We start from the raw sequence: 24,574 nt of genomic DNA on the forward strand, positions 1-24,574 counted from the left end.
AGTACAATGGTGTGGTGGTTAGAACACAGAAAAATTTAATGATTCTTTATTAGGTTTTTGCTTGTTGGGATCATTCAGAAGATTTAATTAAAGGGTAAAGCAATTACGTTAAAAAATAAACTTATTAAGAAACCACACCTCCGTCAAGTCCATATTAACTTTTTATTTTCTCCCCTATTTGGCATGCCCAATTCCAAATGCGCTCTAGGTCCTCATGGTGGCGTAGTGACTCGCCTCAATCCGGGTGGCGCAGGACGAATCTCAGTTGCCTCCGCATCTGAGACCGTCAATCCGCGCATCTTATCATGTGGCTTGTTGAGAGCGTTACTGCGGAGACCTAGCGCGTGTTGAGGCCCACGCTGTTCTCCGCGGCATCCACGCACAACTCACCACGCGCCCCACCGAGAGTGAGAACCACATTATAGCGAACACGCGATGTTACCCCATGTGACTCTACACACCCTAGCAACTGCTTGCATTGTATGGACCTACAGAGCTGAGATATTCTTCTAAAAATCATAATTTATGTTCTGCAGAAGAAAAAGTCATACACATCTGGGATGACACGAGGGTGAGTAAATGAGTAGAGAATTTTAATTTTGGGGAAAATTTGTGAAATATTCCTTCAATTTATCAGATGATTAGTAGAGTATGTTTTCCAAAGCACTTCAAATGAATTTTGTTTGAAAAGTTTGCATACCCTTGGAGAATTGGTAATATATGTACCATTTTTAAAGAAAACATGAGTGAGCAGGCAAAACACATTTCTTTTATTTCTTATGGGATTCATATTCAACTGTAGGTTATAACAGAATGGCACAATCATAAAACAAAACATGGTGACAATGAAAAAAATGAAATGGCCCCTGTTCAAAAGTCTGCATACCCTTAGTTCTTAATACTGTGTATTGCCCCCTTTAGCATCAATGTCAGCGTGCAAACCTTTTGTAATAGTTGTCTATGAGGCCCCAAATTCTTGCAGGTGGTATAGCTGCCAATTCGTCTTGGCAAAATTCCTCCAGGTCATGCAAAGTCTTTGGTCGTCTTGCATGAACCGCACGTTTGAGATCTCCCCAGAGTGGCTCGATGATATTAAGGTCAGGAGACTGTGATGGCCACTCCAGAACCTTCACCTTTTTCTGCTGTAACCACTGGAGGGTCAACTTGGCCTTGTGCTTAGGGTCATTGTCATGCTGGAAAGTCCAAGAGCGTCCCATGCGCAGCTTTCATGCAGAAGAATGCAAATTGTCTGCCAGTATTTTCTGATAACATGCTGCATTCATCTTGCCATCAATTTTCACAAGATTCCCTGTGCCTTTAGAGCTCACACACCCCCAAAACATCAGTGAGCCACCACCATGCTTCACAGTGGGGATGGTATTCTTTTCATTATAGGCCTTGTTGACCCCTCTCCAAATATAGGGCTTATGGTTGTGACCATAAAGCTCTATTTTGGTCTTGTCACTCCAAATTACAGTGTGCCAGAAGCTGTGAGGCATGTCAAGGTGTTGTCAGGCATATTATAACTGGGCTTTTTTGTGGCATTGGTGCAGTAAAGGCTTCTTTCTGGCAACTCGACCATGCAGCTCATTTTTGTTCAAGTATCGTCGTATTGTGCTCCTTGAAACAACCACACCGTCTTTTTCCAGAGCAACCTGTATTTCTCCTGAGGTTACCTGTGGGTTTTTCTTTGTATCCTGAACAATTCTTCTGGCAGTTGTGGCTGAAATCTTTCTTGGTCTACCTGACCTTGGCTTGGTATCAAGAGATCCCCGAATTTTCCACTTCTTAATAAGTAATTGAACAGTACTGACTGGCATTTTCAAGGCTTTGGATATCTTTTTATATCCTTTTCCATCTTTATAAATTTCCATTTCCTTGTTACGCAGGTCTTTTGACAGTTCTTTTCAGCTCCCCAAGGCTCAGTATCTAGCCTGCTCAGTGCGTCCACGTGAGAGCTAACAAACTCATTGACTATTTATACACAGACACTAATTGCAATTTAAAAAGCAGTACTGACTCACTATCCTTAAATAAAAGACAGTTTTTTTTGCATGATCAGTCATATTTTCAAAATCAATGCCAAAATTTCTATACTGTATATACTATATACTATATATATATATATATATATATATATATATATATATATATATATATATATATATATATAAATTTTTAAAATTTACGCATTGTAAATTTAATAACAGAATTACATCAAATTGAGTTGTGATGTTTTTTATTTTTATTAAGATTACTCAAATCAATTTGATGTAATTTTGTTAGGAAATTGAAATGTGTAGAGTAAATCGTAAAGTGTCAAATGAATGGAAAGAATACAGAAATAAAATTCACCATTATGTTCACTTTACTGTGATAAAGGAAAACTAATATCATTAACATTTAAACTGTGTGAGGTTAATATTTTATCCAGTACATTAAGAACAGCACAATAAGACTATATACAGTATTGTGTTTTGAAAATATTTTCAAATGTATTTAAACACCCTATTTATTCTATTTATATTTGTTTTATATGTCTATATTTTCATCATTCAATTTACTCTCTCTGTATTCTTCTGTATTGCAATCACTGATCTGTATAGATCAGCGGTATTGCTCAAAAAATGAAGCCCCGCCCAGTGTGTTCCCACCTGACCTGAAATTCATGAAGCCCCGCCCCTCTGTGTTAACACGTGACCTCTGTGTGCTTGGTAACGGCGAAAGCGTCGCTCACGCGAAGGAGAAACTGTGCGCGAGCAGCCGCGGAAGATTTAAAGCCATGAGCGATAAACCCTCAGTTCTCGCACTATCTAAAAGCTCCGATATTAATGCACACCAATGCAAGGCATTCAGAATAACAGTGACATATTAACCAAGATATCCAGCTAAACACCTTACTGCTCTAAAACTCGGAAAGGTAAGTTTTATTGGTCTCGCGAGGATTACCTTATTTAACGCTTGCACCGAGGCATAAGGTGTGTCTGATCTTGTTTAATTAAACATGCATGGGTTAAAGTCGACCAGCTGCATGTATTGCATGTCATGCAATGGTTGTTTGTTGGTTTACCATCAGCTGACCAATGTATTTGCAGACCAGTGCTTGAAGTTCTCCATACTGCACAGATTTGCAATCAGTCAAGGCATTAGTACTATATTATTTTATATGAAGATGCATTGCAGGAGATATATATTGGTGCCATTGCACGGTTAGCCAAATTGTATTTTTGCATCCTACTTGTTACCTAATGCGATGAGGCTTTAATGCACTTAATAGGATTCAGGTCGTCCAGTCTTCCAGTACCTCTCAGAGAAGCAGGCTGTGTACATACATAACTGAACCCAATACATGACTGATTAATGGCTTATGCTACAGACAACAACAGCTGTTTCTCCTTTTTGAGGTTGCCAGAGCCTAGGGAGTGATATCTTCAATGAAACATATATAGTAAATTCTTCCTTTGTATACTGTATTTTGCTATACTGACCTTTATATGAACATAGAAACCATTTTAAAACGGAATCCTAAACTTTTTAAATCTAGAAAATGTCTACATAAAGTTTTTTTTTTTTAAACATTCTCCTAGATAAATAATGTTTGAGTCTTAATAGATTGCATTGTAATAGCTAAATTGATCATTTTAAATTATGATGGGACATAGCCTAATTATGATTAGGTAACAGAGTTTTAATTTGGCATTACAGACACTATAAAGGTGCCTCTTAGAAAGAGAATTGAATGCAGATGTGTCTAAAAATATCCACTTTTGATTATTGCATAGTTACCATGTTATTTGATTAATGGAATAGTTCAATGCTTTAAAAAGGGAAAATGAAAAACTATATTCTAAATCTGTATTAATTATTTTAGCCAAGTGTGACATTCAGACAATGAATCTCTCTCTCTCTCTCTCTCTCTCTCTCTCTCTATATATATATATATATATATATATATATAGAATGTATATACGATTTAAATCGGATGTTACATCACGATACGATCTTATATCGATTCTCTTGGCCTGTAATCCGATATTTGCAGATACTTCAAAGTCTGTGGCCCTGAGATCGATATTCCAATATTATGTGCCTATTTTGCACAATCAATAAATTATTATTTATTTATTTATTTATTTATTTATTTGCCTTCAAATGCAACCAAAATATAATTTTAATAATTTATTGAGCTCTCTGAAAAGTGCAAATTTAGTATCCACATTGGACATCCACAACAAAATAAGGTACTTCGATGTTGAAAAAAATGATACAGATAATAATATAAAAATAACGTCACACACAAGTGATCATCAATCGTTTGATTACAGCTTATTTTTTCAGTTTAATCCAATTCAAAGTACTTACATACCCATGACTTATTTCCAGTGCTATCCGCGGTTTTCTTGGCTACAGCTTTTTTACTACCACAGTTGTAATGAAAAATTCTGTTACGGTTAACTGAGATAAATGTTAATAAGTGTGTTGATGTGTAGATGTGTAAAGTCATATAACATGCTAGTGCTGGGCAGCAGTTGATTTCTCTTTCCCTCATTAAGTGCTGTTCAGAATGTCACGTTGTCAAGACGTTTCACATGATGGTTGAACTGCTCCATGGTACTTTTAAACAGCAAATTCTCATGTAAAATTCTAGTCACATGTGCCACGATATTGATGGAAGCCCGAATTAATCGCGCATTTAAAGGAGCGCCCAGTTGACAAGCTCGCGATGATCCTTTCACTGGTCTGGAGCTCGCGTTTCAAGGGAAGCCCGGTTGACGCGCGCGCATGGATAGCAGAGTCCCACATGAAAAGCATATTTAGCATTCATAAAGTGAATTGAATGTAATAAGGTTGCTTCATCGCCTGAAGGAAATGCGTATGGATGTGGCTGACATGAGAGTATTAAAATAAAGGTGCATCTTAAAACAAATGTCTATATCGATATTTACGCGTTGTATCGATAACATTGGATTGTTGGTTATTGGATTGATGGATCGTTACACCCCTAATATATATATAATCACAGCAGTGCTGATTTAGGGCCATATAGCACAATTGCGAGTGTGATATGTACAACAGTTCAATGAACATATTGACATTTTAAAAAATTAGGAAAAACTGAGTACGGTCTCAAAAAACACATTTGTGCATGGAACTACTTTCTTATGCCATGGATCAGAATCTGCTATTGCTGGTTCAAACCAAATGATGTGTCCAAGCCTTTGTTAGTAATTCAAAAATGTCACTATAGAACTAGTATCATGGATTGGGCTGTTTCTAACAAGTTTTTGGAGATGCAAGGATGTGTGTGTGTGAGAGAGAGAGAGAGTGAGAGAGAGATGGAGCATTTGTGATCACTTGTTGCCACTCCCAAGCAGAGATGCTGCAGTGTTAGTCAGCTTTCTGAGGATAATGTAATTTTGGTCAAACACATCCTAATTTCTCTGTGGAGAAATAATTGTCCGAGCGGGGGTATTCCTCCCTATTTCGCGGTAGCCGGTGCGCATGAGTCATTCACTATAGAAACCGCCATCTCCTCTGCCATTTTGAACAGAATGTCCTCTCCAATGTGGAAACTCCGGTAAGAGGTAAGCACCTTGAGTTTGTGTAATTAATCAGTCTCTCAGCTGTGATGAGCCTTAATGCTGAAGTTGTTAGTTTAAAGCCATTTAAAGCTATTTCCTAGTTTTAGTAGTGTAGTTGTAATCCGAGCGATCACGTAGTACTGATGAATGAAAACACTGACTGACACTGACTCACTGCACATCTAGCTCTTAACACATCTGCGCTGCTCTTACACTTTAGTTAGAACACCATGAACACAAGCGGAGTGATACACACAGTGAAGCGTCCGAGTGCTGATGTTCTGAGTCATCAGTAGTCATGGAATGTCTTTCGTCCAATCTGATTCGAGGACCGGAACTAACTGTTGTATATATACAGTAATGTGCAAAAGTCTTAGGCACATAAGATGTTTCATAAAAGCATTTGTCTTAAGATGGTTATTTATATCTTCAGCTTTAGTGTGTCAATAGGAAATATAAATGTTAGACTCCCAAACATTACTTTTGCAAATAAAAAAGATTAGAATAGAAGAACAGGGAGCCCTGCAACAGATGGCATGGCCCCCACAAAGCCCCCCACTGAACATCGTGTCAGTCTGAGATTACATAAAGAGACAGAAGCAATTGAGACAGCCTAAATAGATAGAAGAACTGTGGCGAATTACTCCAAGAAGCTTGGAACATCCTATTTGCCAACAACCAAGAAAAACTGTGTCCAGGTGTACCTAGGAGAATTGGTGCTGTTTTAAAGGCAAAGGTGGTCACACCGCATATTGATTTAGCTTTTTTTATGTTTACTGGACTTTGTATGACATTTAAGTGATAAATGATTGGTTATATATAACTAAAGCAATATGGCTCTCCTGCTATATGGCCCTAAATCAGCACTGCTGTGATTACCTGTGACACCCTTGCTTGTGTGATATTGCTTAAATATATATAGTTCATAAATTTGAGCATATATGTACATTCTCATGTCACTAGTATTTAGTAAAATAATTTTACATAAATGATAACAGGTATGTTGTAGTATTTTGAAATATATACAGTATGTATATACATATACACTGGCGGCCAAAAGTTTAGAATAATGTACAGATTTTGCTGTTTCGGAAGGAAATTGGTACTTTAATTCACCAAAATGGCATTTAACTGATCACAAAGTATAGTCAGGACATTACTGATGTAAAAAAAACAGCACCATCACTATTTGAAAAAAGTAATTTTTGATTAAATCTAGACAGGCCCCATTTCCTTAACAACCTTATCCTTGAGTAATCATGCTAAATTGCTAATTTGGTACTAGAAAAACACTTGCCATTATATCAAACACTGCTGAAAGCTAAGCTAAATTAAGCTTAACATTGTCTTTGTGTGTGTTTTTGAGTTGCCACAGTATGCAATAGACTGGCATGTCTTAAGGTCAATATTAGGTCAGCTTTCTCTAGAAACTCGTCAGTCAGTCAGTCACTGTTTTGAGGAATGAAGGCTATACAATGCTTGAAATTGCCAAAAAACTGACGATTTCATACAAAGGTGTACACTACAGTCTTCAAAGACAAAGGACAACTGGCTCTAACAAGGACAGAAAGAGATGTGGAAGGCCAGATGTACAACTAAACAAGAGGATAAGTACATCAGAGTCTCTAGTTTGAGAAATAGACGCCTCAAATGTCCTCAGCTGACAGCTTCATTGAATTCTACCCGCTCAACACCAGTTTCATGTACAACAATAAAGAGGAGACTCAGGGGTGCAGGCCTTATGAGAAGAATTGCAAAGAAAAAGCCACTTTTGAAACAGAAAAACAAATAGAAAAGATTAGAGTGGGCAAAGAAACACAGACATTGGACAACAGATCATTGGAAAAGAGTGTTATGGATCTTAACCCCATTGAGCTTTTGTGGGATCAGCTAGACTGTAAGGTGCGTGAGAAGTGCCCGACAAGACAGCCACATCTATGGCAAGTGCTACAGGAAGTGTGGGGTGAAATGTCACCTGAGTATCTGGACAAACTGACAGCTAGAGTGCCAAGGATCTGCAAAGCTGTCATTGCTGCACGTGGAGGATTTTTTGATGAGAACTCTTTGAAGTAGTTTAGGAAGTTCTGAATTTTTTACATAAGTTGAATGCCACTTTGGTGAATAAAAGTACCAATTTCTTTCCATAAGAGCAAAATCTGACTTTTGGCCGCCAATGTATGTATGCTTTTTATATTAGTGAAAACCATATACAGTATGAGCATATATTTCATATATGTGTTTTGCAAATATTGGCATATATCAGATTTCTTTATGGGAAGGAAAAAAACAACTGTGTGTGATGTATTTGTTTATTGCAGACCCAGAAACAGGGCAGAGTCGGAATATGGCTAACACCGTGGAGAGATGAGTGAGGCTACCTTTGTTTGTTGTTTTTTTCTCCCATGAGGTTGTAGTGCATTAAAGCACACCTGATCAGGTGATCAGCCACCCAAACAAGCATGGGGAAACTACAGAGCAAGTTCCGCCGGCGCTCGGACTTGTACAGGTTAGAGATGAAGAGCCATGCTGCTGTTTAGGGAGCTGGTGGTCGTGTTGTATATTTACGGTCATTTAGACTGTATTGTTATTATCACCTTGACAGGGCCAAAGAGGGTTCGGAAACTGTACCTGTGCCCCGGGTAGTACAGTATGAACCCGCCCACACAGATGCCATCAACTGTGTGACCAGCCTGACCTCTGACCTGTGTGTGTCAGGAGGGCATGACCAGGTGAGCTGGGGGGCATTAAAGGGATGGTTCACCCAAAAATGAAGATTTTCTCATCATTTACTCACCCTTATGCCATCCCAGATGTGTATGACTTTCTTTCCTCTGCTGAACTCAAATGAAGATTTTTAGAAGAATTTCTCAGCTCTTTTGTTTTATACAATGCAAGTGAAAGGGTGCCAAAATTTTGAAGCTCCAAAAATCATAAGTCAGCATAAAAGTAATCCATAAGACTCCAGTGGTTAAATATATATCTTCAGAAGCGATATGATGGGTGTGGGTGAGAAACAGGTCACTTTTACATTCTTCTTCTTGTGTTTTTGGTGATTCACATTCTTCGTGCATACAGCCCCTACTGGGCAGGGAGAAGAATTTCAAGCAAAAAAGGATTTAAATATTGATTTGTTTCTCACCCACACCTATCATATCACTTCTGAAAATATGGATTAAAACACTGGAGTCGTATAGATTACTTTTATGAGGCCTTTATGAGCTTTTTGGAGCATAACATTTTTGGCACCCATTCACTTGCATTGTGAGGACCTACAGAGCTGAGATATTCTTCTAAAAAAACATAATTTGTGTTCTGCAGAAGAAAGGAAGTCAGTAAATGATGAACTATCCCTTTAAAAGGGAGGGATATTATCAATCCTTAATTAATGTAAATCAAGTCAATCAAGTCAATTAAAAATGATTTTGTATGACACAGATTTATAAATAAAAAAGTATGGGAGTTGGACTTAAAGGTGAAGTGTGTCATTTCTGCTGTACAAAATAATAATCAAGGCAAGCATCGCTGTTGTTATTAGGTTTGCCAGCTGTCCGAAATGACGACGTTTCATATTGGACGCTTATTGTATATAAGCAACGGCAAAAAAGGGAGGGGCTTGAGCCATAACTAGGGAACAAAACAGACTTGTGGGTGGGCTCTTTTGACTTGGGCCAGTAAGCAACAAACTAGCAACCACCCAGCACTAAGGCTAGACGATATGTAATTAATATTTTATCGATAATCGGCTTAAAAAATATCACGATATACGATTATATCGTCAAACCCCCTGCCAAGGGTTGGTGAATATTTTTGCTTGATTGATTTTGCTTTAAAAATGACATTAATTTATTAAAACACGAAAAACATAAACAAAAGACATTTCTGAAGTCAAATTGCCCTTTAAACTAAACGAAAAAGCAATAAAAATAACGAGTGAAATAAGTGATCAAAAAATCATATTTAACCACCTCCCCAAATCCAAATATTTATCATCTCCATTTGCTATCACACAAGTATCCGTCAACAACAACAGGTGGAAAATTACAAATAGCCTCCAGATTAAGAACTTAAGACAATTATAAATGTAAAGATAATAATAATTATAATAATGAAGCCTAATAAATTCCCTTGTGTTCCCAAAATAATGCTGGCTAATGTGTGTTATCGAATTTGTGTTTGTATTGCATTTTGGTAATACAGTTAATGCTGCCTAAAGAAAAGAAAATAGAACTCGATTTTAGGTTCAAGGTGAACGTGTCTTGTATTATTTTATGATTTAATCACTTTCATCTTTGTTTCTTAATACAAAGATATATATTACTGAACCTGCAGAGTTGCTTTCACAATGCATGTGTGGCATGGGGGGCGTGGTCATGTGTCGGTCTGCGGGAGAGGGAGAGCGATAAGGCTCGTTACCTGGCTCATAATTATCTCTAACACCTGTCTCTCATTATAGTGATGGCGGAGGGAGACTTAAAAGGCACTCCAGAGCATCAGAGAGGGAGAGACAGGTGTTAGAGATAATTATGAGCCAGGTGACGAGCCTTACCGCTCTCCCTCTCCCGCAGACCGACACATGACCACGCCCCCCATGCCACAGCATGTTAACCGCGAACTGATCTGTGGAAATAAAGCGAGCTAAACTCACAGCACCTCCTGAGATAATTGGAGATCTTTTGCAGCATTCTCATAGACAACATTATTCTTGAAAAGTGTTTTCAGGTGGATGAAACAAAGATAAAACAGTGATAACTCTAAATGCACGTTCCACGAGACAGGCTCACGCTGCACGCCTCTGAACAAACCGTGAATCAGACACAAACACTGATGGCTTTTCTTTTGTCTGTTCTTATAAATATAATAAAGTGTGTTTCTTCAAGCGCATGTCTTTGTGACTAACAGCATTTCTTGTCATGTGTCACTCTGAGACGTCTTACAGGTTGCCTGCCTGTTGCAGGTAGATAAGCAAAATTACTGCCGCATGAAATACTTTTGACAAGGAGCTTGCAAACTGAATTCAGCCTCGTCGCATTTGGTGGGTGGCGGGTGCTTATTTCACACCCTGGGCTACTCTTTGCTATATTTAACGACCTCACAGATCCATGGTTTTGCCATTTCCCTATATTATCGATCATCGTCTGTCAACTGAGTGTCGTAATCGGCATCGGGATCTTTGTAAGATATCGTCCGATAACATCGTCATATCACCCAGCTCTACCCAGCACACCCTAGCAACGCTATAGCAATGCACTGAACTCCACCCAAAACCCCCTAGAATTGTAGAGTCGACCTTTGCATGAGAAACGCCACTCATATTTTCTTTAGAAAATGAAAAAATCTGGTTCTTTTTTTCTCAGTTTGATGCTTTTAGTGGTACAGAAATTACACACTTTACCTTAAAGGCTTCATATTGAAAGAAGCAACAGGGATCATACTTTTTAGTTCGTTATTTGATTGACATTATACAAAGTTTTTAAATATTTCTATTATTCTTATTTTGGTCAGGCTGTTGTTGTGTATGACTGGAGAGCTGGAAAATTGTGTAAAGCATTCTTGGGCCATAACAGAGAAGTTACTAAGGTGATAAAAAGGCACTTGTTTATATCAAAATATTGTATATAAAATTATCTCTCATTATTAACTGTAAGATATTATTATCCTGTGTGGTGTGTTTTTGTGTGTAAGTCTCTCTCTGTTTCTTTAGTTGTGTTGTTTTTCAGGAAATACCTGGATCTTCAGTGCATCTCGTGATAAGACAGTACTTATGTGGGATCTGGGTCGAGACAAAGAACCTGTCCAGGATTTCTGTGGCCATGAGCTTGTAGTTAATGGAGTAGCAATCAGTCCAGGTGAGCAAATACCCAAACTCTCAGAATCATAAAGGGGAGACCAGGGCTTGTTGTTAAACTTTTTACTGCAGTGAATATTTTTCAGGGTAGGTTTATTTTCGAAAGCCAGTTTCTATATAGGCACATACCTTAAAAGCTATTGAATGTTTTCACCATTATTGCCAAGTAAAAAAGATTTAAACGTTGAACGTTTATGACAACATGCCCCAATAAGTTGTCATTATAGGAACCTGCTGTTTATTGGCACTGATTTGTGAGGAATACCCTTTTTTAATATGAAATAGCCCACTATCTAAAGTTAAAAAAGCCAAAACGGAGAAGGTCACATACAAATTTATCAAATCATTATCTTGGCATGATCTGTGTGACAGCTTGTCCCCAACGTGATATTTATGAAAAATACCATTGTCTCAGATGAACTCAGTTGAACGTTTCATTTAAGCTATTAGAAAAATATGATACTAGAATATTTGTTTGGAGGATAATATTGCAAAAAGTATGCTAATTTAAAAGGGTTTTAATCAGGTATATGAAACTATAGCATAGATGCGATAGACAAAGATTTATGCAATAGAATGCAACAGTGCCAGCCCACTTTTACATCCGTATTGGCTTCCAAAGTATTTTTCCCATTAATTTTCATGATCGGATAGACCAAGTGTAAATGCCCTCCAAGACGGATTTGAGACTGATATAAATCCGAACACTCATGGCATTCAAAACTCTGTCAAGTGTAAATGCATCTGGTTGTTCAAGCCACATATGGAAACTTTACTCCTCCCAATCAGCGCTGCGTCAGCATAGGGAAAACACGATACATAACAGCTGCTACAGAGTACTTGCATAGGGCTCGCATCGTGCAGTAAATAATAGCAAATTAAAGGTATATTCCAGGTTCAATACAAGCTGAGCTATTCGACGGCATTGATGGCATAATGTTGATTACCACAAAAATTAATTTCACATCATCCTTCCTTTTCTGGACTGGAGATGGATCTGTAATATAGTCCCGATATAATCCTGAGGTTTAGACAGGAAAAGAAATGGAATAAAATTAGCGTAGATGCCATTCACTTTAAAGCAGGGTTAAAGAATAAGAAAAGTGTTTCCGGTTCCGGCAGACCTAACTAAAGAAGCATAACGATGAATTGAGGGATAAATTAGGTGTATGCCTGGCTGAATAGAGAAGTCTTTAGTCTAGACTTAAACTGAGAGAGTGTGTCTGAGTTCCAAACACCGCTAGGAAGAATATTCCCTAGTTTAGGAGCCAAATATTAAAATGATCTCTCTCCTTTTGTGGATTTTGATATTTTCGTATTGTTAACAGGCCGGAGTTTTGCGATCGTAGTGATCGTGATAGATTATAGCATGATAGAAGGTCACTTAAATACTTTGGAGCTAGACCATTCAAAGCTTTGTAAGTAATTAACAGAATTTTAAAATTAATTCGAAACTTAAGAGGTAGCCAATGTAATGCAGACAAAATGGGGCGGATATGATCATATTTCTTGGTTGTAGTTAGCACTCTAGCTTTGGCATTTTGAGCCAACTGAAGTTTATTTATTAAACCTGCAGAACATCCTCCAAGTGATGCATTACAATAATCTAGTCTTGAGGTCATGAACACATGAATTAGTTTTTCGGCATCAGAAACAGGTAGCATGTGTCGTAACTTAGCAATATTTCTGAGGTGGAAGAATGCAGTTCTACCTACATTCTTTGCTTTCGAAGTTGACGATACAGTACATCCATCAAGAGTCAGATACAATTTTTCCATCTTATTTTTTAAGGTTTTTGTTCCAATAATTAGTACCTCTGTTTTATCGGAATTGAGTTGAAGGAAATTTATAGCCATCCACTCTTTGTTATCATTTATAAACTCTGTTAATTTGGAAAATTGTGAAATTTCATTGGGTTTCAAAGAAGTATAAAGTTGGGTATCATCGGCATAACAGTGAAAACTAATTGCATGGTTCCTGATAATGTCTCCCATGGGCAGCATATATAGGAAGAAAAGTAGAGGCCTTAAAACTGATCCCTGTGGCACTCCATACTTTAATTTGATCTGACAGTTCCTCATTTACACAGACAAAGTGGTACCGGTCAGAGAAATAGGACTTAAACCATCTAATGCCTGTCCACAAATGCCAGTATAATTCTCAAGCCTACCCAAGAGAATTTTCTGATCTATGGTGTCGAAGGTAGCATTAAGATCTAAGAGCACTAGAAGAGAAATGCAGCCATGATCAGATGATAAGAGCAAGTCATTTGTAACTCTGATAAGTGCAGTCTCTGTACTATGATGGGGCCTAAATCCTGACTGAAATTCTTCATATATACCATTTCTCTGTACAAATGAACATAGTTGGGAGGACACCACCTTTTCTAGTATTTTCGACAATACGATCAGTAAAAATGCAAATATAAAACTATTGATTTAAAGTTGTTGATTATAAGTAAAAAAATATATATTTTACGTTTATTGCAGAATAATAAGATATTTAAAAGTAGTTTAATAGTGCAGGTAAAGCGACTCGATTGAGTAATTTACAGTGTATCATGGAAGTGGGTGGTCGCTGCAGAGCTCTTCTGCTGCGATTTGTTAACCATGATTCTCTGATTAGTGGATCTTTCTCAGCTCGATCATGTGTAGTGTAGTTCTTCACCAGAAATTCCGCAAATAAACATGATATTTCAATTACTGTAGTCTTTGAAGAAAATGAATAGGATTTTTACTTCCAGAATTGTTGTGCTCTATTGGACTTTTGACACAAAACCTTATTGTTACTGATTCTTAGGCATTGTGACTACTTCTCCATGTTACAATAACCCTGGTCTCCCTTGTTTTGAAATTCAAACATTACCCCATGAGCAAAAAAATATATGTATAATAATTTATTATTTTAATGTTGTAATGATGTTTTACTTTTATTATAGATGGGTCAAAGCTGTGCACAGGCTCTCGGGATAACTCCATGTGTCTCTGGGACATTGAGTCAGGAAAGTGTCTGCAGAGAAACACCATCTCAAGGAACCTGGTTAGAAAAACTCTTTAAAGTTCAATAGGGATGTGCACTTGCTGCATTCTGTTCCATTTAGTTCTGCTCTGTGTTCCTGTATTTTTTTACAGATAGCCTGACATTCCAGTTTATAGCCTTGATCATCAATATATGCCTGTTCTTTTGCCCTCTGTTTCAGGTGACCCATGTATGCTGGGTACCAGGAAGCACATCCATTGTCCAAACCTCAGAAGACAAAACTATTAGGTCAGTGGATCACAGATACGTTATACAAGACACTAAACTGGTTTATTTACTTTCATTATTTGACCAAAGCAGAGATGTGTTTCTCTGGAAATATTTACTAAACAAATAAGGAGTACTATAAGCTGTGTCTGTGTGTGTGTGTACTGTCTCTCTCAGGGTGTGGGATAGTCGAACCTGGCAGGTCACTAACACATTTCCAGCAAAGCAGTATATTCAGACTCACTGTGACATCAGTCCAAATTGTTACCACCTGCTGTCATCCAGCAACGGCTTCGGTGGGCAGGGCTGTGAAGCCACAGTAAGTTCATGTAGGGACATTGTCAGGGCACAGTTGTGTATATGCATAAACACATTTTTACAAATATGTGTATGCAGGGTCCAAAATGACCCGAGTTACTGGTACTGAACCTGGAATATTCCTTCACTCTGTTTAAGTCTTGTTTCTTCTGTCTGGGCTCAATTTTACCTCAGCAAAAACATATACAATACTATACAATAAAACAAAACTGCTACAGTGTAGACACCATTCAAAGAATCTTAGCATGTTAAGATGTGTTTCATTTAATCGTGTTTTCATACCTGGAGTTTCTGAGACCCCAAACAAAAGTAATGTAACATTTTCATTGAGGAATTTGTATGTTATCATAAGATTCATAGAAGTCACTATGTTTCAACCTGATACTTCAATGTTAAATATGTTTTTTGAGCTATTAAAAGGGACTGGGGTCACTCAGATCGCAAACAGAACAAAATACAATTTCTTGGCTGCCAAAAATATTTATGGCCAGTAATTTTTCTCAATTTACTCATTGTGTATAGTTGTGGGACCTCAGGCAGCCCGGCTGTAAGGTGACTGAATACAGAGGGCACCTGCAGACAACAGCGTGCTGTGTGTTTGTGCCTTCTCGGCCCGGGTGTCCTGCACTCGTGGCTTCATCATCATATGACAGCTCAGTCAAAATATGGGACCAGAACAATGCAGGTAACACACAGTCCTGTATACACACACAAACACACTCATAATGGTATTATGTTTTCATCCATACATACATATATGTACTATGGTGCACAGTCGGCCACAAGCTAATAGATCAAAATTCTGTTTTTGGGTTTAATAGTTCAAATGTTGAATATATTAATATATGTATACTATAAATTTATATATATATATATATATAATATACATATATATACACACACACACACATAAGTACATTGACCAATATTGGGGATGTAGGCCAATAATAGGGTTACATTCAGTGATATGGAAATAAAAAAAACAATATTTTGAATATTTATCTGTTGTCACAATTTACTGTTTATAATGTAATATATTTCAGTCTGAATTATATTTATTATTATTATATCTAAAATTACCTTTACTTGGGCGCCTTTTGCAGAGAATATTGGAAAGCGATTAATTTGATTAACTAATCGGCAAATCGTGTAATTCAATTAAAATGTTTTAGATATTGACAGCCCTATATATATATTTTATATATATATATATTTCTTTCCATAAGAGCAAAATCTGTACATTATTCCAAACTTTTGGCCGCCAGTGTAGATGGCATACAGCGCAGCTCTTATGGAAAGAAATTGGTACTTTTATTCACCAAAGTATTACTCAACTGATCTTTGGCATTCTAGCTGTCAGTTTGTCCAGATACTCAGGTGACATTTCACCCCAAGCTTCCAGTAGCACTTGACATAGATGTGGCTGTCTTGTCGGGCACTTCTCACGCACCTTACAGTCTAGCTGATCCCACAAAAGCTCAATGGGATTAAGATCCATAACACTCTTTTCCAATTATCTGTTGTCCAATGTCTGTATTTCTTTGCCCACTCTAACCTTTTCTTTTTGTTTTTCTGTTTCAAAAGTGGCTTTTTCTTTGCAATTCTTCCCATAAGACCTGCGCCCCTGAGTCTTCTCTTTACTGTTGTACATGAAACTGGTGTTGAGCAGGTAGAATTCAATGAAGCTGTCAGCTGAGGACATGTGAGGCATCTATTTTTCAAACTAGAGACTCTAATGTACTTATTCTCTTGCTTAGTTGTACATCTGGCCTTCCACATCTCTTTCTGTTCTTGTTAGAGCCAGTTGTCCTTTGTCTTTGAAGACTGTAGTGTACACCTTTGTATGAAATCGTCAGGTTTTTGGCAATTTCAAGCATTGTATAGCCTTCACTCGAACTTCTAGATAAAGCTTTTTCTTTTTTGCAATTTTTGACCTAATATTGTCCTTAAGACATGCCAGTCTCTTGCATACTGTGGCAACTCAAAAACAAACACAAAGACAATGTCAAGCTTCATTTAACGAACCAAATAGCTTTCAACTGTGTTTGATAAAATGGCAAAAAAGTACTAGAAATGTGATTTTCTTGTACCAAATGAGCAATTTATCATGATTACTCAAGGATAAGGTGTTGGAGTGATGGCTGCTGAAAATGGGGCCTGTCTAGATTTGATCAAAAATGACTTTTTTCAAATAGTGATGGGACTGTTTTTTACATCAGTAATGTCCTGACTATACTTTGTGATCAGTTGAATGCCACTTTGGTGAATTAAAGTAACAATTTCCTTCCAAAACAGCAAAAGCTGTACATTATTCCAGACTTGTCTCCTAGCTCTTTATTTTAACATATAATTAAATCCATGTGGTTTGATTCTTATTTCCTATATTCTCTTCTCAGCATGTTTGTGCACATTAACGTTGGACGGTTCGGGGCCTTTGGTGTCTCTGGCTCCGTGTGACTCTAGTAATCTCTTATGTGCCAGTTTTAACACTGGACTTCACCAGCTTCATCTAGATCAGGGAGCAGCGGTCAGCCTCAGTGAAGTGGCTTGCTTCTGACCTACTGGACCAACTGCAAAACAAAGTGAACAGTTAATGTAACAACTTTCAGAACTGGAACTCAAGAGAATTGTATCGGGAAACGAGAATGTACACTGGATGGCCAAAAGTACAGTATGTGGACACTTCCTAATTAACAGGTTCGGCTGTTTCAGCTACACCCATTATTAACAACAGGTGCGTAAAATCAAACTTGCAGTTACTTTTACACTTTATTTTGGCCATGTAGTGTAATATTACTTGATTATATGAACCAATAAATGGGTGGAAATGCTTCAACCAAATGGTACAAAGGAGAATGCTTGGAGGTAGCTTCCCACCTAGATTTACTGGCAATTACTTAAGTTTCCCAAACATAGCCAAGTTCAGGTCAAAGAATAACCTTGAGATAAGATTAGGTGCTTTAAATCTTTTCTTTTTTCTTTTAGAGTTTTGTGTTATTGTCAGAACAAATATAGGCAATAAAATTCTGCTCCATTGTATTTTTGGAGACCTTTAATTTGCACTATGTAATGGCTAACAGGTCGACAATAATTCACTGACAAAATCATTAATGCAGGACTTGACTTCTCTCACTGGCTCTCTCATTTCCCCACTCTTTCTCTCTCCTACTACAAACACAGTTACAGTGGCCCCAAAAAGTAAATAAAGACATGAAAATCCAAGAACTTAACTAGACTTGACTATAACTATGTCCATGAACAAACCATGAAGACAATGTTACACAATGACATAGACTGGAACTAGGAAGTAAACTTAAAAATAAAAGACATGAACAAAAGCACACATAAAAACATGTGACATATGGAGTTTGGCCTGGCGAGGAGGACCTGGGATGTGGAGCATGGCCTGGCGAGACAGACGTGGGCTGTGGACCAGGTCCTGATGAGAGAGATGTGGGCTGTGGAGCAGAGGCTGATGAGGCAGCGTGGCATGGTGACGCTTACAAGGCGGAGGCGGAGACCAAGGCATCAAGGCGGCCGGGGACGCAGTGGTCAAGGCGGCATAGCATGACGAGGCAGACATGGCGACATGACAAGGCAGATGTGGTAGCATAGTATGACGAGGCAGACGTGGTAGCATAGTATGACGAGGCAGACGTAGCAGCATGGCATGACGAAGCAGATGAGGTAGCACGGCATGACGAGGCAGACGTGGCAGCATGGCATGATGAGGTGGTAGCATGGCATGATGAGGCAGACGTGGAAGCATAGCATGATGAGGCAGACGTGGTAGCATGGCATGACGAGGCTGCATGGCATGACGAGGCAGACGTGGCAGCCGAGGCTTCTGGCGCTGGCTCTGGGATGGCCGAGACTTCAGGCGCAAGTTCATGGACCGTGGCAGGTGTGAGCGCTGGCTCGTGGACCGTGGCAGGCGTGGAGGCCACTGTAGGAGTGCGGAGTTCCTCATTAGCCACTCCCACAGTGAAAGACGAACCGTTCAGTTGCAGGGCAAAGTCAATATATTGGACCAGAGTCCAGTTAATTAAACCTCCAGGCATTCAGGAGTAGATGGGCTCATTTAGCCTGCATGGAAAAAGTCCTTGAGAGCAATGTCATTAAAATTAACCAAATGACAAAGCCCACAAAACTCCAAAACATAGTCTTCAGTGGGTCTATCCCCTTGACGCAACCGCAGGAGGGTTTATGATGATTAGTCAGGTATTCTGTAATGTTGAGCAAGACGGGCAGGAGACGAAGACGACGATGATGTGAACCCAAGTGCAGTTTATTAAATAAAGACATGAAAATATCCAGAACCATGAACTTAACTAGACTTGACAATAACTATGACCATGAACAAACCATGAAGACAGTGTTACACAATGACATAGATAGGAACTAGGAAGTAAACTTCAAAATAAAAGACATGATCCAAAATATGAACGAAAACACGTGACAGTTATAGAGATTATAAGTATTACTAATCAGATTGATCAAGTTACAAAAAGTATACTCATGGCTAGTATTAACAGTGATTGTATTGACCTTCCAGGTTAGGCTGTGGATTTTTGCATGCATGTCACTTCTGCAGGTTGATTTTACAAGAAAAAAAATAGAGCCCATACTGTTTAAAATGGAGACAAAATGTATTTGGTCACTTTGTGTTTTTCAAACGTTAGTGGAACATGGTCATAGTTAATGTGCTGAACTCCATCTGTAGTTACTCTGCTTGGACACGACTTGAGACCTAAAGTGAAGATAGTTCTGAGAAAAGGTCTAGCATAAATTGTTTGCAGATGCTGTTTGCTTTGATATTTTGTATCTAATCTATAATGTGGCTTAAAATATTCTTTTGGGGCCTGTGTAAGTACACACACTCAGGGTTTTGTCATTTGGGTAAACTGAATAATTTTTCACTGATACGCTGTTTGAACTTACACATAAACACGTTCAAACATTTGCGTAAATGGTCTGATCTTGTATTTAATACACTGGAGAGGGTGATAATGGGAAAATGTGGCCATTTAGTGAATTTATTATAAAGAGAACAAACTTTGTCAATATTGTCAAATTGAATGATCAGACATATAAGAATGGGAAGGCAGTGGAAATCTGTGATGCAAAGTAGGGATGGGCATGAGTACTCGAGTACTCGGGTACTCAGACATGGCAGCAATGATCGATCATGAAAACGATGATCGATAGTGATCACGCATGATGTGACTTTTCACTTAATTCGAAATCCAGTGACATTTACCTGACAACTAAACACAAACATAGAGGGAGCTTATTTTTAATTTTGAGATTGAGTACGTTGTGGATTTAAGGGGTACATTGATTGTCAGAAACGTCTCATAGCAACCAAATTGATACAACACTGCAATGCTATCGTTACGATAATCAAAAGAGAGTGTAATTATCCGTGTTTTGAACACCTGTCTCTGCAAAACGTTTGCTAAACACGTTTTATTGTCATTTCATGTAAGAACTCATTTCATGGATATTATGGATATTATTTAGTAAATGTTTGTCACTGACCGTAAACCTCCCTGCCCTGCGTGAAGTAACACGCACCTGCATCTCGACGAAATGGGAGCTGAAGATTTCTGCACGAGTTTCCAAGTTAGATGTCCAATATAAAGTGTCATTCCGTTGCACTTTCCCCAGTTGAAAGGTGGAAATTCAGACTCTCCGAGTTGAATGGAACACTTTATGAATCACAGCAACAACAAAACAGTGCACACACACACACACACACACACACACACACACCAGGCGCGTGTGGCAGTGGACTCAACGTGCTGAAGCAATGCATATACAGCAGGCGAGTGTTTCAAACAACTAGACAGAGCTAGACAGAGTGCAGCTAAATGGAACACAATGCAGCATCTTCAAACTGAACTTCAATTTAACACGCATATTAAAAACGCAATGGTTATGGCATTTCCTGTTATTTGAAAATAGACGGTTCAGACAGTCACTAAAAAAACTGGTGCGTGCTTACTAAGATTACTATGGTAACCTGAAGGAAGAACAGACAGATGTGCGTTGGGCACATTCCTTCAGAGTTGGACAGCGAATCTTCACATAATGATAAAATATGATGCATTATATTTTTAAACTTTTGCACATTTTGTAACATATTATTTTATAACAGCCTATAATAATGAATAGACGATACACTGGAACAACAAGGCACAGTGCAGCAGCCATAGATGTTTGTCAGACATGTTATTATATATACAGTTATGAACATGTAATCGCCCCTCGAGTAATCGACAAGTACTCGAGTAATTAGTCTGAGTACTCGAGTAGACAAAATGACCAAAATGCCCATCCCTAATGCAAAGTGGTTTTCTTATAACACTTTTTTAAATCAGAGAATATTGTTTTTCCAATACACACACATTTTGTATATAAATATGCATTTAATTACGAGCGAATGTCAGTGTTTTGATGATTTTTTATTTTTATTTTTATCAAAGACATACAAACACAAACACCAAAGCGCATATTTGGAATAATAAACAGTGGCCCCAAAAAGTATTTGGACACTTAAGTCACACTTAAAATGTTTGAATATCATTGCATTAGATGACAAACCCACTTTTTTAGTTGCTTTCACAGGTGCAGTTAAGCACATTAACTATGGACAAGTTCCACTAACGTTTGACAGCCAGAAAGTGTCCAAATATCTTTTATATACCTTTCATTTTGAACATTGCATTATCATGCAATCTGTCTTTAAAATAAGAGCCACTTGATTTAAAAAAAAAATAAAAAATTGTATTACGCAGTGACATTTTAAAGTGTGACCTAAGTATCAAAATAACTTTTGGGGTCACTGTACAACATTGTAGAAGAATATTGATGAACTGACAGCAGAAAAGACAGTCATGCGCCATACAGTATGTTTCACTGAGACACAATAAAGGTTACACTGATGCAAGTGTTTATTTGACTAGTATGTAAATGCTGAAGTGTCGAGTTATCAATTTGAAGGAAATGTTTTTATGTATTTGCACATTATATGATACATTATTTCAAGAGAACACCTTTCTTTCTTTTTTTTTTTCCCCAACAGGAAATTGAAATGTTGGTGGAATAATGCACATAGCTTGATCTTTGCTGTTTTTTAAAACATATGAGAACAATGAGAGCATATTTACACTAAAGAAAAAGTGCTATCGGGTCTTGGGGCATTTTAACATGGCAATAGCATGTTTTTTTTTTTATTTTTTTTTTTAATGAAACATGGTTGTTTTATAGCAAATTCCTAACATGGCTGAGTTGTTATTATCTGTTTTATAACAGGCCCAAGTTTTACCCAAGTGTGGGGCAAAAGGCTCCCTCGCCACCTTTTTTTAATCAAATTTTAATCAAAACAACCTTCCGTTATTAATTCTTTTCACACAAATTATGTTGCTAAATCAATATTCAGTCAATCGAAAAAAAATTTTCAATCTTGATAAATTTGTGACCACATAAAAAGCAAATTTTCCTGAAGGTGTGCATGTAGCCCCATTGTATGTACAGTACCCTACAACAAAAAGTGCCATTGACCTACCATTGTTTTTTTTTTTTGTTTTTTTTGGACAGGTACCAGGGTAGTACCATAGTATTCTTGAAGTACCTTAAAATACAAGAATCTGGTAAAAATTCAGTACCATGCTATTACCATCTGAGACCATCACTGTACTACACCACAGTACATTTTCAAGTGTAGTTTCAAATAAACCAACTAAAGTGAAAGTAAACAAACTAAAAACTAACCAAAAAGAATTAAAGTGTTTTCAAAGGTACCAGTAATTCACTTCAGTTTTGCCTGTTCAGGTATGTATTCTATAATGTTGGGGAGTAGCTAACTAAAAATAGCGACGCTTCTAACCTAACTACATTTTCAGTTCATGAAAATGAACTAGTTTACATACAAATGATTCACTGATTCACTTGAGCCTCTGAGCAGTCTAGAAGGGACTTTGCCTCCTTTTTTAGTTAATTTCTGCTGTTTTGTCATTAGATTTTGACTCAGAAACAAAAAATAGAGTGTTTTATTAGTTTATATTTAGCATGCAATGCAATTATATGTTTGATTTAATGTTGTCACCCTAATTGTTTAAAGTCACTCTAATGAAATTTTGCAATCAGAACCAACAAGTCAACTAATCTTCAAATATATTTTCTTAATTCCTAATTTAGTAGCTAAAAGAGTAGCTTGACTATAGTTTACTGCTTTTAAGTTAAATTTTATATTACCTCTCTCACTCTCTCTGGTCAGGCTTGGAGAGTTTACATTGCAGATCTGCCTGATGTCTGTATTTGACTACTCGCTGTGCATTTCCTCCTCACTCCTGGTCCAATATTCAAATGCTGCCATTCTTCATAAAACAGAGGTAGAAAAACGGACAGATCACCCACTGGCAGAGAAATATGTAGACAGAAAGCCAAGCAAATAATAGTAGAGTGACTGGTGTTTTTGTTTTTTAATATAAAACATCTCCGCATAAGAGTCGTAGTTAAATGGACAGAAAGTGAAGGGAGTCAATAGCAGAGAAAACATCTTTCTCTCAACACACACAACAAAGACACAAACTACTCTTTCAACAACCAGGAATACCCTGTCTGATGAAGCCAAGGGGGTTAAAGAAGGGACCTCCTTCCAGAATATGAGTAAGTGATTGTAAATCTAACTTTTAATATATGCAGTTGATAACTAGATGTACAGTATTGTGTGTTTTTATGTCAACTGTCTCTATACCAGAAGTAAAGCTGGCGATGCTAACACATAAATGTTGCGTTAATGTGATATTTCGCATGACTAAACAGTAGTAGAACTGTTAAAATGGCATAATTGAAACTAACTCTGAAGTGACATATTCAGGATTGGAGATGGACTAAATTTAATAGTTTAACCATAAGAATCAACCAGTGGTCGACCATATCAGTCAGCCAATAATTGGAAAATTGTGGGGGGGGGGGTCTATGGTAGTTACAACACTGATAGATATGTGATTAATTATATGCGACTGATATAATTGGGAAAGGAACAAATGTGTTGATTATCTAATGTCTTCTTTATTACAAACTTTGGCCTAAATGGTTAATTATTACGTCTGAAATATGCCTTTTAATACATCCATCCATGCATTTTCTATAGCCGCTTGTCCTATGTAGGGTCGCGGGTAGTGCTGGAGCCTATCCCAGCTGTCTCGGCCGAAGGCAGGGAAACACCGTGGTCAGGTGGCCAGTCCATCACAGGCACTTTTAATACAATACTTTCAAATTAAAATAGTTATAGATTGAATGTGGGTACTTGGTAAGTAGTCTTCTCCCTGGTGTTCACGTGCTTAAATGGACAAATAGGAATACTATACTGAACATAACCTTTGCATTTTACAATCTGTAGATCTCAAAACCATTACAAAATAATTATCTGTTGCATAAAGAAAAACATTGCAGTTAAATGCTCACAATTGTTGTCAATAAAAGTGATTTGATTTGTTATAAAATATAGCCTATGTTTTCGAGAGGACATGTTCCATGGTTCCATTTCATTTAAACGTATCAAATTTGACCTAAT

General features: G+C 37.6%; 1 protein-coding gene across 1 annotated transcript; it reads left to right on the top strand.

Moving 5' to 3' along the window:
* The first annotated feature begins 2,787 nt into the window (after nt 1–2,787).
* On the top strand, nt 2,788–22,036 carry LOC127437903 (WD repeat-containing protein 31-like). The gene is made up of 10 exons (XM_051693072.1): nt 2,788–2,920; nt 7,901–8,088; nt 8,185–8,311; nt 11,085–11,159; nt 11,284–11,428; nt 14,366–14,466; nt 14,627–14,694; nt 14,851–14,992; nt 15,514–15,676; nt 17,388–22,036. The coding sequence occupies exons 2-10, from the start codon at nt 8,042–8,044 to the stop codon at nt 17,546–17,548; spliced, it is 1,029 nt and encodes a 342-aa protein (XP_051549032.1). The 5' UTR covers nt 2,788–2,920; nt 7,901–8,041; the 3' UTR covers nt 17,549–22,036.
* The last annotated feature ends 2,538 nt before the right edge of the window (nt 22,037–24,574 follow it).

Source organism: Myxocyprinus asiaticus, chromosome 4, assembly GCF_019703515.2.
Source record: "Myxocyprinus asiaticus isolate MX2 ecotype Aquarium Trade chromosome 4, UBuf_Myxa_2, whole genome shotgun sequence".
NCBI classification, from domain to species: domain Eukaryota; kingdom Metazoa; phylum Chordata; class Actinopteri; order Cypriniformes; family Catostomidae; genus Myxocyprinus; species Myxocyprinus asiaticus.

What these genes read in the sequence shown, in the direction of transcription:
- LOC127437903 (XM_051693072.1), top strand. Translation starts at nt 8,042, where the DNA reads ATGGGGAAACTACAGAGCAAGTTCCGCCGGCGCTCGGACTTGTACAG. An exon ending in CGGCGCTCGGACTTGTACAG is followed by an intron (nt 8,089 to 8,184) that starts GTTAGAGATGAA and finishes TCACCTTGACAG; the next exon opens with GGCCAAAGAGGGTTCGGAAA. An exon ending in ATAACAGAGAAGTTACTAAG is followed by an intron (nt 11,160 to 11,283) that starts GTGATAAAAAGG and finishes CTGTTTCTTTAG; the next exon opens with TTGTGTTGTTTTTCAGGAAA.